At 48.2% G+C, this 12,931-nt stretch overlaps 1 protein-coding gene across 1 annotated transcript in view; it reads right to left on the reverse strand.

Annotated features, from left to right (window-relative positions):
- Positions 1-6,523, reverse strand: part of csmd2 (CUB and Sushi multiple domains 2) — a gene marked incomplete at its 5' end in the record, with an annotated part of 597,374 nt that extends 590,851 nt beyond the window's left edge. Inside the window, one exon of the mRNA XM_090227432.1 lies at positions 6,051-6,523. Coding sequence (XP_090083558.1) covers positions 6,051-6,523 — 473 coding nt within the window. The remainder of the gene's footprint in view (positions 1-6,050) is intronic.
- Between the last annotated feature and the right edge of the window lie 6,408 nt (positions 6,524-12,931).

A 12,931-nucleotide genomic window follows, 5' to 3' on the forward strand; every position in this document is an offset into this window, starting at 1 on the left:
CAACAGGGACAGTCCTCTACCTCACCCTTACTGTCTCTACTCTGGCCAACAGGGACAGTCCTCTACCTCACCCTTACTGTCTCTACTCTGGCCAACAGGGACAGTCCTCTACATCCCCCTTACTGTCTCTACTCTGGCCAACAGGGACAGTCCTCTACCTCACCCTTACTGTCTCTACTCTGGCCAACATGGACAGTCCTCTACCTCCCCCTTTACTGTCTCTACTCTGGCCAACAGGGACAGTCCTCTACATCCCCCTTACTGTCTCTACTCTGGCCAACAGGGACAGTCCTCTACCTCACCCTTACTGTCTCTACTCTGGCCAACAGGGACAGCCCTCTACCTCCCCCGTACTGTCTCTACTCTGGCCAACAGGGACAGTCCTCTACCTCCCCCTTACTGTCTCTACTCTGGCCAACAGGGACAGTCCTCTACCTCACCCTTACTGTCTCTACTCTGGCCAACAGGGACAGTCCTCTACCTCAGCCTTACTGTCTCTACTCTGGCCAACATGGACAGTCCTCTACCTCCCCCTTACTGTCTCTACTCTGGCCAACAGGGACAGTCCTCTACCTCACCCTTACTGTCTCTACTCTGGCCAACAGGGATAGCCCTCTACCTCCCCCTTACTGTCTCTACTCTGGCCAACAGGGACAGCCCTCTACCTCACCCTTACTGTCTCTACTCTGGCCAACAGGGACAGTCCTCTACCTCACCCTTTACTGTCTCTACTCTGGCCAACAGGGACAGCCCTCTACCTCCCCCTTACTGTCTCTACTCTGGCCAACAGGGACAGTCCTCTACCTCACCCTTACTGTCTCTACTCTGGCCAACAGGGACAGTCCTCTACCTCACCCTTACAGTCTCTACTCTGGACAACATGGACAGTCCTCCACCTCCCCCCTTACTGTCTCTACTCTGGCCAACATGGACAGTCCTCTACATCCCCCTTACTGTCTCTACTCTGGCCAACAGGGACAGTCCTCTACATCCCCCTTACTGTCTCTACTCTGGCCAACATGGACAGTCCTCTACCTCCCCTCTTACTGTCTCTACTCTGGCCAACAGGGACAGTCCTCTACATCCCCCTTACTGTCTCTACTCTGGCCAACATGGACAGTCCTCTACATCCCCCTTACTGTCTCTACTCTGGCCAACAGGGACAGTCCTCTACATCCCCCTTACAGTCTCTACTCTGGCCAACATGGACAGTCCTCTACATCCCCCTTACTGTCTCTACTCTGGCCAACATGTACAGTCCTCTACATCCCCCTTACTGTCTCTACTCTGGCCAACAGGGACAGTCCTCTACATCCCCCTTACAGTCTCTACTCTGGCCAACATGGACAGTCCTCTACATCCCCCTTACTTTCTCTACTCTGGCCAACAGGGACAGTCCTCTACATCCCCTTACAGGCTCTACTCTGGCCAACATGGGACAGTCCTCTACATCCCCCTTACAGTCTCTACTCTGGCCAACATGGACAGTCCTCTACCTCCTCCTTACTGTCTCTACTCTGGCCAACAGGGACAGTCCTCTACATACCCCTTACTGTCTCTACTCTGGCCAACAGGGACAGTCCTCTACCTCCCCCTTACTGTCTCTACTCTGGCCAACAGGGACAGTCCTCTACCTCCCCCTTAATGTTTCTACTCTGGCCAACATGGACAGTCCTCTACATCCCCCTTACTGTCTCTACTTTGGCCAACATGGACAGTCCTCCACCTCCCCCTTACAGTCTCTACTCTGGCCAACATGGACAGTCCTCCACCTCCCACTTACTGACTCTATTCTTTGAGGCCTGGTACCTGTAATGGTGTAATACACCTTAGCTGGGACAAAACATTAGATTGAATGATCCGTTTCTTTCTCCTGATGAATATCATAAATAAGTCCCAGGAGTTTTAGTTCATAGGAAACGACATTATGACAACGTGTTTACTTGTGGTTTTACAAACGTCTGTAATTTTGGATGATGCAAGTTGTCTGGGCGAGGCTGCATGGAACACTGATGGATGGAACACTGATGGATAGAACACTGATGGATGGAACACTGATGGATGGAACACTGATGGATGGAACACTGATGGATGGAACACTGATGGATAGAACACTGATGGATGGAACACTGATGGATGGAACACTGATGGATAGAACATTGATGGATGGAACACTGATGGATGGAACACTGATGGATGGAACACTGATGGATGGAACACTGATGGATAGAACACTGATGGATGGAACACTGATGGATAGAACACTGATGGATGGAACACTGATGGATAGAACACTGATGGATAGAACACTGATGGATGGAACACTGATGGATGGAACACTGATGGATGGAACACTGATGGATAGAACACTGATGGATAGAACACTGATGGATAGAACACTGATGGATAGAACACTGATGGATGGAACACTGATGGATAGAACACTGATGGATAGAACACTGATGGATAGAACACTGATGGATGGAACACTGATGGATAGAACACTGATGGATGGAACACTGATGGATAGAACACTGATGGATGGAACACTGATGGATAGAACACTGATGGATAGAACACTGATGGATGGAACACTGATGGATGGAACACTGATGGATGGAACACTGATGGATAGAACACTGATGGATAGAACACTGATGGATGGAACACTGATGGATAGAACACTGATGGATGGAACACTGATGGATGGAACACTGATGGATGAAACACTGATGGATAGAACACTGATGGATGGAACACTGATGGATGGAACACTGATGGATGAAACACTGATGGATAGAACACTGATGGATGGAACACTGATGGATAGAACACTGATGGATGGAACACTGATGGATAGAACACTGATGGATGGAACACTGATGGATGGAACACTGATGGATGGAACACTGATGGATGGAACACTGATGGATAGAACACTGATGGATAGAACACTGATGGATGGAACACTGATGGATGGAACACTGATGGATGGAACACTGACAGCCTGTTCCACGTTCACCTGCTTGACAGAACTAGTAAAACTCAGAAATGTTCGACTTGTTAGCTGGTTGAAAGTGACACGTGTATATCTACAACAGGTTCATTAAACAAGTCAGACATTTCAGAGGTTCCTTGTTCCGGCACAGTATGAGCCCTCTAGCCTTGTTCCCATGTTCTCACTAGTTAGCACAAACAAAAAGCCTATATTGTTATTTTAATTTAAGGTTAGGGTTAGGTATATGTTTAGCAGTGTGGTTTAAATGAAGATTAAGGTTAGGGATGGGTTTAAAATATGATTTTAATAAGAGAAAATGTAGAAATAGGTGGGGTTTCATCATAATTATGACTGGCTGTGGTAACTAGTGACAACCCTGTCCCCAGTGCTACCTGTCTCGCCTGTCGCCTGCAAAGTGCATCATCAAGTGTGATACGTTCCGCATTGCGTGCCAACAAATGTCACTCCTCCCTCATGTATCATTTTCTCTCTCTCCTCCATATTCTCTCACTCTCTCTGTCTCTCTCTCTCTCTCTCTCTGTGTCTCTCTCTGTCTCTCTCTCTGTCTCTCTCTCTCTCTCTCTCTGTGTCTCTCTCTCTGTCTCTCTCTGTGTCTCTCTCTCTCTGTCTCTCTCTCTCTCTCTCTCTCTCTCTCTCTCTCTCTCTCTCTCTCTCTCTCTCTCTCTCCTAAGAGTGTAATGCAACGCCACAGGGGCGGTCCCCGGCAACAATCACCACAGAAGCAGACTCATTGAGAAGAGAGCTCAGGGAACAGAGCTGACAACTTAGAGCCAATCACAATCCAGCATAAAAGAGGACCAAGGTCTGATGACATCACATATGCAGTGTATTCGGTGTTTTTTTTTCGGGGAGTTTGGGAAACAGCTATTCTCTATCAATGGCCATGTGAGAGTGACAGAATGAGAGCATCGCTTTGATGTGTGACTCAGTTCTTAGTTAAGTGTCTGTTCAGATCCAGTCCAATTCATTCCTCTGTTCCAAGTTACTGCTTTCAGAATGGCTCTGCCTTTTCACATACTGTAGGTGCAGAGACCTCATGTCATGATTTAGTGCAAGTCAAATAAACATGAAGAACACCTGCTCTTTGCATGACATAGACTGACCAGGTGAATCCAGGTGAAAGCTATGATCCCTTATTGATGTCACTTGTTAAAACCACTTCAATCAGTGTAGATGAAGGGGAGGAGACGTGGGTTAAAGAAGGATGTTCAAGCCTTGAGACACTTGAGACATGGATTGTGTGTCATTCAGAGGGTGAATGAGCAAGACAAAATATTTAAGTGCCTTTGAACAGGGTTACGGTAGTAGGTGCCAGGCGCACCGGTTTGTGTTAAGAACTGCAACGCTGCTGGGTTTTTCACCCTCAACAGTTTATCAAGTGTGTATCAAGAACGATCCACCATCCAAAGGACATCCAGCCAACTTGACACCACTGTGGGAATTATTATTAAACAACAAAAAAAAAACTGCAAAGTTGGGTAGAAGTAACCCGGGTCTGTCGTCTCCATCATCTTGAATCACGTTAGTTAATTACATCCAGAACAGAGCTTCATCACACTGCTACTCCCCAACACACAGCCACAGCTCAGTAGCCAACCAGATCCGTCCATTCCTACTCCAACAGCAAATCAACATGTTGGACAATGAGACGTCTCATGAGCCCGTGAGACAAGAGCATCACCTTTCAGAAGAGAACAAAAAAGTACTGAATAGAAGAACACATGAACACACGGCTTTAGCATTCAGATACACGCAATCAGATACACGCAATCAGATACACGCAATCAGATACACGCAATCAGATACACGCAATCAGATACACGCAGGCAGATACACGCAATCAGATACAAGCAATCAGATACACGCAACAGATACACGCAACAGATACACGCAATCAGAATCACACAATCAGATATACGCAATCAGATACACGCAGCATTATAGTTATGATAGAGCAGTAAGCTCACTAGTAATCGCTCATCACATCTTATTCAAGATAAAAAATAAAAAATAAAAACCAAACAAAGACTGAGACAGGACATGCCAATTTCCTGAAAGGTCAAAGGTCATAGTAAATGTTTTAACCAGCACCAAGCCCCACCCTCCAACCATCTGCTCCCCAGAAAACAGCACCAAGCCCCACCCTCTAACCATCTGCTCCCCAGAAAACATCACCAAGCCCCACCCTCTAACCATCTGCTCCCCAGAAAACAGCACCAAGCCCCACCCTCTAACCATCTGCTCCCCAGAAAACAGCACCAAGCCCCACCCTCTAACCATCTGCTCCCCAGAAAACATCACCAAGCCCCACCCTCTAGCCATCTGCTCCCCAGAAAACAGCACCAAGCCCCACCCTCTAACCATCTGCTCCCCAGAAAACAGCACCAAGCCCCACCCTCTAACCATCTGCTCCCCAGAAAACAGCACCAAGCCCCACCCTCTAACCATCAGCTCCCCAGAAAACAGCACCAAGCCCCACCCTCTAACCATCTGCTCCCCAGAAAACAGCACCAAGCCCCACCCTCTAACCATCTGCTCCCCAGAAAACAGCACCAAGCCCCACCCTCTAACTATCTGCTCCCCAGAAAACAGCACCAAGCCCCACCCTCTAACCATCTGCTCCCCAGAAAACAGCACCAAGCCCCACCCTCTAACCATCTGCTCCCCAGAAAACAGCACCAAGCCCCACCCTCTAACCATCTGCTCCCCAGAAAACAGCACCAAGCCCCACCCTCTAACCATCTGCTCCCCAGAAAACAGCAACAAGCCCCACCCTCTAACCATCTGCTCCCCAGAAAACATCCCCCTCTGGCTGGGTCTCACCACTGAGACAACCTGACCTCCAGCAGTTTACCGACCATAAACCACCATACCCCACCCCATCCCAATCCCTCCCCCACATGGAAGCACCCCGGCTGGGTACTCACCACTGAGACAACCTGACCTCCAGCAGTTTACCGACCATAAACCACCATACCCCACCCCATCCCAATCCCTCCCCCACATGGAAGCACCCCGGCTGGGTACTCACCACTGAGAGGAGCCGTCTGTGCCGCTGACCTCCAGCAGGTCATAGTCGTCCTCCAGTGTAAAGTCAGAGAAGACCAGGGCGATGGTGTCTCCAGGCTCAGCCAGGACGGTCCAGGTACAGTCTGCATTGTTGCTGTACTCCCCTGGGTAGTTGGGGCTGGTGATCACACCGCTCTGGCCTCGCAACGTACCCCCACAACCATCATCCGCTGTGGGAGAGCGAGAAGGAGAGAGACACAGGTTAGGATTACAGACCGACCCACAGACAGACCAACAGACATACAGAGAAGGAGAGAGAGAAGGAGCTGAGAGAGAAGGAGCTGAGAGAAGGAGCTGAGAGAGAAGGAGCAGAGAGAGAAGGAGCTGAGAGAGAAGGAGCAGAGAGAGAAGGAGCTGAGAGAAGGAGCAGAGAGAGAAGGAGCTGAGAGAGAAGGAGCAGAGAGAGAAGGAGCAGAGAGAGAAGGAGCAGAGAGAGAAGGAGCAGAGAGAGGAGCATAGAGAGAAGGAGCAGAGAGAGAAGAATCAGAGAGAGAAGGAGCAGAGAGAGAAGGAGCAGAGAGAGAACGAGCAGAGAGAGAAGGAGCAGAGAGAGGACGAGCAGAGAGAGAAGGAGCAGAGAGAGAAGGAGCAGAGAGAGAAGGAGCAGAGAGAGAAGGAGCATAGAGAGAAGGAGCAGAGAGAGAAGAATCAGAGAGAGAAGGAGCAGAGAGAGAAAGAGCAGAGAGAGAAGGAGCAGAGAGAGGACGAGCAGAGAGAGAAGGAGCATAGAGAGAAGGAGCAGAGAGAGAAGAATCAGAGAGAGAAGGAGCAGAGAGAGAAGGAGCAGAGAGAGAAGGAGCAGAGAGAGAAGAATCAGAGAGAGAAGAATCAGAGAGAGAAGGAGCAGAGAGAGAAGGTTTTGAAACAGGAATGGTAACTGTAACTCATAATTCAAATTGTTTGTAAAAAAAAAAAGTAACACAAATGTCGCCCAGACCAGTACTATAACAATACAAATGCAGACAGAGAAATATGGTGTGTTGTTTTGATGTTACATTCAGCTTATGGGAACATGCAGACAGCTACAATAGAACACCTTTCAGAAACACTACAAAATGTTTCATGGTATTATGACTTACGACTGTAATTCTTCGGGGAAGAGCATAGGTTGGATGATGCAAGTCGAAGCAACGGTGAAGTTGATTAAATTGAATTAGATTCAATCGTATTAATTAAGATTTGTGTTAAACATTTCACACTGGGAACACTTTCTTCTCTCCTATCAGGAGAGAATTTAAAAACAAAAAAAACACAATTGTTACTGTGGCCCTTGGCTCTGTCTGTCTCTCCAGAGACATGCTATGGCTTAGTTTTTGAGCTGGTAAGACTGGTAAAGACAGTGTGTGTGTGTGTGTGTGTGTGTGTGTGTGGTTGTGTGTGTGTGTGTGTGTGTGTGTGTGTGAGAGTGTGACGTGGTATTTGTTAGCGGCAGCGTCCGGCTAGCTGTGTGAGAGTGTTCACACAGGAGGGAATGGGTGCGGGGCAACTGGAGCCCAGGGTCCTGTCAAACATCCGTCTTATCTGTAACCACGGCAACCCCCCATGAGAGAGCTGGAGCGCACGGAAGAGAGGAAACCTGTGAAGTGTGAAGCACGGAGAGAGGGTTCTCCGTAGGAGGGAGAGACGGAAAGAGAGAGGGAGATGGATGGTGACAGGTGATGTGTCAGGGCAGGAGAAAAAGGTAGATAGGAAAGGAGGTAGGGAGGAAGGAGAGAGAAAGATAAACAGAGGTGATGGGCAACACTATATAGGGAGAAGGGAGGAGGATAGGGAGGAGAGGGGAGAGAAAGGAGGAGAAGTGAGGAGTAGGGGGAAGGAGGGAGGAGAAGGAAGGAGGGGGAGAGGGGAAAGCAGGAGATGGGAGAAGGACAGAAAGGGGAAAGGAGGGAGGAAAGAAGGAAAGAGGGAGAAGGGAAAGGATTGAGGAGAAGTGTGGAGGGAGAGGAGAAAGGAGGGAGGAGGGATAGCGGGCAAGGAGGGAGGAGGAGGGAGGAGGAAAGGAGGGAGGATCGAGAAGGGGGAGGTGATTGTCATTCCACACCACAGGCTTTTCCATGCTGGAGGAAAATCTTCTCTGTCAAATGATCCTGTCAAACCATCCTGTCTAACCATCCTGTCTAACCATCCTGTCTAACCACCCTGTCTAACCATCCTGTCTAACCATCCTGTCTAACCATCCTGTCTAACCACCCTGTCTAACCATCTAACCATCCTATCTAACCATCCTGCTGACACATCCTGTCTAACCATCCTGTCTAACCATCCTGCTGACACATCCTTTCTAACCGTCTAACCACCCTGTCTAACCACCCTGTCTAACCTCCCTTTCTAACCATTCTGTCTAACCATCCTGTCTAACCACCCTGTCTAACCATCCTGTCTAACCACCCTGACTAACCACCCTGTCTAACCATCCTGTCTAACCACCCTGTCTAACAATCCTAAAATATTCTCTGTCAAATTATCCTGTCAAACCATCCTGTCTAACCATCCTGTCTAACCATCCTGTCTAACCACCCTTTTCTCTTACCATCCTATCTAACCATCCTGTCTAACCATCCTGTCTAACCACCCTGTCTAACCATCTAACTATCCTGTCTAACCATCCTGCTGACACATCCTGTCTAACCATCCTGTCTAACCATCCTGCTGACACATCCTGTCTAACCGTATAACCAGCTTGTCTAACCACCCTGTCTAACCATCCTGTCTAACCACCCTGTCTAACCACCCTGTCTAACCACCCTGTCTAACTACCCTGTCTAACCACCATGTCTAACCACCCTGTCTAACCTCCCTGTCTAACCTCCCTGTCTAACCATCCTGTCTAACCATCCTGTCTAACCACCCTGTCTAACCATCCTGTCTATCCACCCTGACTAACCACCCTGTCTAACCATCCTGTCTAACCACCCTGTCTAACAATCCTAAAATCTTCTCTGTCAAATTATCCTGTCAAACCATCCTGTCTAACCATCCTGTCTAACCATCCTGTCTAACCAATCTGTCTAACCACCCTGTCTAACCATCCTGTCTAACCATCTAACCATCCTGTCTAACCATCCTGCTGACACATCCTGTCTAACCATCCTGCTGACACATCCTGTCTAACCGTCTAACCACCCTGTCTAACCACCCTGTCTAACCATCCTGTCTAACCATCCTGTCTAACCATCCTGTCTAACCACCCTGTCTAACCATCCTGTCTAACTACCCTGTCTAACCATCCTGTCTAACAATCCTGCTGACACATCCTGTCTAACCGTCTAACCAGCCTGTCTAACCACCCTGTCTAACCACCCTGTCTAACCACCCTGTCTAACCATCCTGTCTAACCATCCTGTCTAACCAACCTGTCTAACCACCCTGTCTAACCATCCTGTCTAACCATCCTGTCTAACATCCTGTCTAAGCACCCTGTCTAACCATGTAACCATCCTGTCTAACCATCCTGCTGACACATCCTGTCTAACCATCCTGTCTAACCATCCTGCTGACACATCCTTTCTAACCGTCTAACCAGCCTGTCTAACCACCCTGTCTAACCACCCTGTCTAACCATCCTGTCTAACCATCCTGTCTAACCACCCTGTCTAACCACCCTGTCTAACCACCCTGTCTAACCACCCTGTCTAACTACCCTGTCTAACCACCCTGTCTAACCACACTGTCTTACCTCCCTGTCTAACCATCCTGTCTAACCATCCTGTCTAACCATCTAATCATCCTGTCTAACCACCCTGTCTAACCACCCTGTCCAACCACCCTGTCTAAACACCCTTTCTAGCCATCTTGTCTAACCACCCTGTCTAACCATCTAACCATCTTGTCTAACCATCTAACCACCCTGTCTAACAATCCTGTCTAACCATCCTGTCTAACCATCTAACCATCATGTCTAACCATCTAACCATTATGTCTAACCATCTAACCACCCTGTCTAACCATCCTGTCTAACCATCCTGTCTAACCACCCTGTCCAACCACCCTGTCCAACCACCCTGTCTAACCACCCTGTCTAACCACCCTGTCTAACCATCCTGTCTAACTACCCTGTCTAACCACCCTGTCTAACCACACTGTCTTACCTCCCTGTCTAACCATCCTGTCTAACCATCCTGTCTAACCACCCTGTCTAACCACCATGTCTAACCACCCTGTCTAACAATCCTGTCTAACCATCTAACCATCCTGTCTAACCATCTAATCATCCTGTCTAACCACCCTGTCTTACCACCCTGTCTAACCATCCTGTCTAACCACCCTGTCTAACAATCCTGTCTAACCATCTAATCATCCTGTCTAACCACTCTGTCCAACCACCCAGTCCAACTACCCTGTCTAAACACCCTTTCTAGCCATCTTGTATAACCACCCTGTCTAACCATCTAACCATCTTGTCTAACCATCTAACCACCCTGTCTAACCATCATGTCTAACCATCCTGTCTAACCATCCTGTCTAACCACCCTGTCTAACCATCCTGTCTAACCATCCTGTCTAACCATCCTGTCTAACCACCCTGTCTAACCATCTAACCATCCTATCTAACCATCCTGCTGACACATCCTGTCTAACCATCCTGTCTAACCATCCTGCTGACACATCCTGTCTAACCGTCTAACCACCCTGTCTAATCACCCTGTCTAACCTCCCTTTCTAACCATTCTGTCTAACCATCCTGTCTAACCACCCTGTCTAACCATCCTGTCTAACCACCCTGACTAACCACCCTGTCTAACCATCCTGTCTAACCACCCTGTCTAACAATCCTAAAATATTCTCTGTCAAATTATCCTGTCAAACCATCCTGTCTAACCATCCTGTCTAACCATCCTGTCTAACCACCCTTTTCTCTTACCATCCTGTCTAACCATCCTGTCTAACCATCCTGTCTAACCACCCTGTCTAACCATCTAACTATCCTGTCTAACCATCCTGCTGACACATCCTGTCTAACCATCCTGTCTAATCATCCTGCTGACACATCCTGTCTAACCGTATAACCAGCTTGTCTAACCACCCTGTCTAACCATCCTGTCTAACCACCCTGTCTAACCACCCTGTCTAACCACCCTGTCTAACTACCCTGTCTAACCACCATGTCTAACCACCCTGTCTAACCTCCCTGTCTAACCATCCTGTCTAACCATCCTGTCTAACCACCCTGTCTAACCATCCTGTCTATCCACCCTGACTAACCACCCTGTCTAACCATCCTGTCTAACCACCCTGTCTAACAATCCTAAAATCTTCTCTGACAAATTATCCTGTCAAACCATCCTGTCTAACCATCCTGTCTAACCATCCTGTCTAACCAATCTGTCTAACCACCCTGTCTAACCATCCTGTCTAACCATCTAACCATCCTGTCTAACCATCCTGCTGACACATCCTGTCTAACCATCCTGCTGACACATCCTGTCTAACCGTCTAACCACCCTGTCTAACCACCCTGTCTAACCATCCTGTCTAACCATCCTGTCTAACCATCCTGTCTAACCACCCTGTCTAACCATCCTGTCTAACTACCCTGTCTAACCATCCTGTCTAACAATCCTGCTGACACATCCTGTCTAACCGTCTAACCAGCCTGTCTAACCACCCTGTTTAACCACCCTGTCTAACCACCCTGTCTAACCATCCTGTCTAACCATCCTGTCTAACCAACCTGTCTAACCACCCTGTCTAACCATCCTGTCTAACCATCCTGTCTAACCATCCTGTCTAAGCACCCTGTCTAACCATGTAACCATCCTGTCTAACCATCCTGCTGACACATCCTGTCTAACCGTCTAACCAGCCTGTCTAACCACCCTGTCTAACCACCCTGTCTAACCATCCTGTCTAACCACCCTGTCTAACCACCCTGTCTAACCATTCTGTCTAACTACCCTGTCTAACCACCCTGTCTAACCACACTGTCTTACCTCCCTGTCTAACCATCCTGTCTAACCATCCTTTCTAACCACCCTGTCTAACCACCCTGTCTAACCACCCTGTCTAACAATCCTGTCTAACCATCTAACCATCCTGTCTAACCAAATAATCATCCTGTCTAACTACCCTGTCTTACCACCATGTCTAACCACCCTGTCTAACCACCCTGTCTAACAATCCTGTCTAACCATCTAACCATCCTGTCTAACCAAATAATCATCCTGTCTAACTACCCTGTCTAACCACCCTGTCTAACCACCCTGTCCAACCACCCTGTCTAAACACCCTTTCTAGCCATCTTGTCTAACCACCCTGTCTAACCATCTAACCATCCTGTCTAACCATCTAACCACCCTGTCTAACCATCCTGTCTAACCATTCTGTCTAACCATCTAACCATCCTGTCTAACCATCTAACCATTCTGTCTAACCATCTAACCACCCTGTCTAACCATCCTGTCTAACCATCCTGTCTAACCACCCTGTCCAACCACCCTGTCTACCCATCCTGTCTAACCATCCTGCCTAACCATCTTGTCTAAACATCTAACCATTCTGTCCAACCATTCCTGTCTAACCATCCTGTCTAACCATCTAACCATCCTGTCTAACCATCCTGTCTAACCATCTAACCATCCTGTCTAACCATCCTGTCTAACCATCTAACCATCCTTTCTAACCATCCTGTCTAACCACCCTGTCTAACCACCCTGTCTAACCATTCTGTCTAACCATCCTGTCTAACCATCCTGTCTAACCATCTAACCATCCTGTCTAACCATCCTTTCTAACCATCCTGTCTAACCATCCTGTCTAACCATCTAACCATCCTGTCTAACCATCTAACCATCCTTTCTAACCATTCTGTCTAACCATCCTGTCTAACCACCCTGTCTAACCACC

This window comes from Oncorhynchus mykiss, chromosome 30 (genome assembly GCF_057628025.1).
Source record: "Oncorhynchus mykiss isolate SJ-2025 chromosome 30, ASM5762802v1, whole genome shotgun sequence".
Taxonomy (NCBI): domain Eukaryota; kingdom Metazoa; phylum Chordata; class Actinopteri; order Salmoniformes; family Salmonidae; genus Oncorhynchus; species Oncorhynchus mykiss.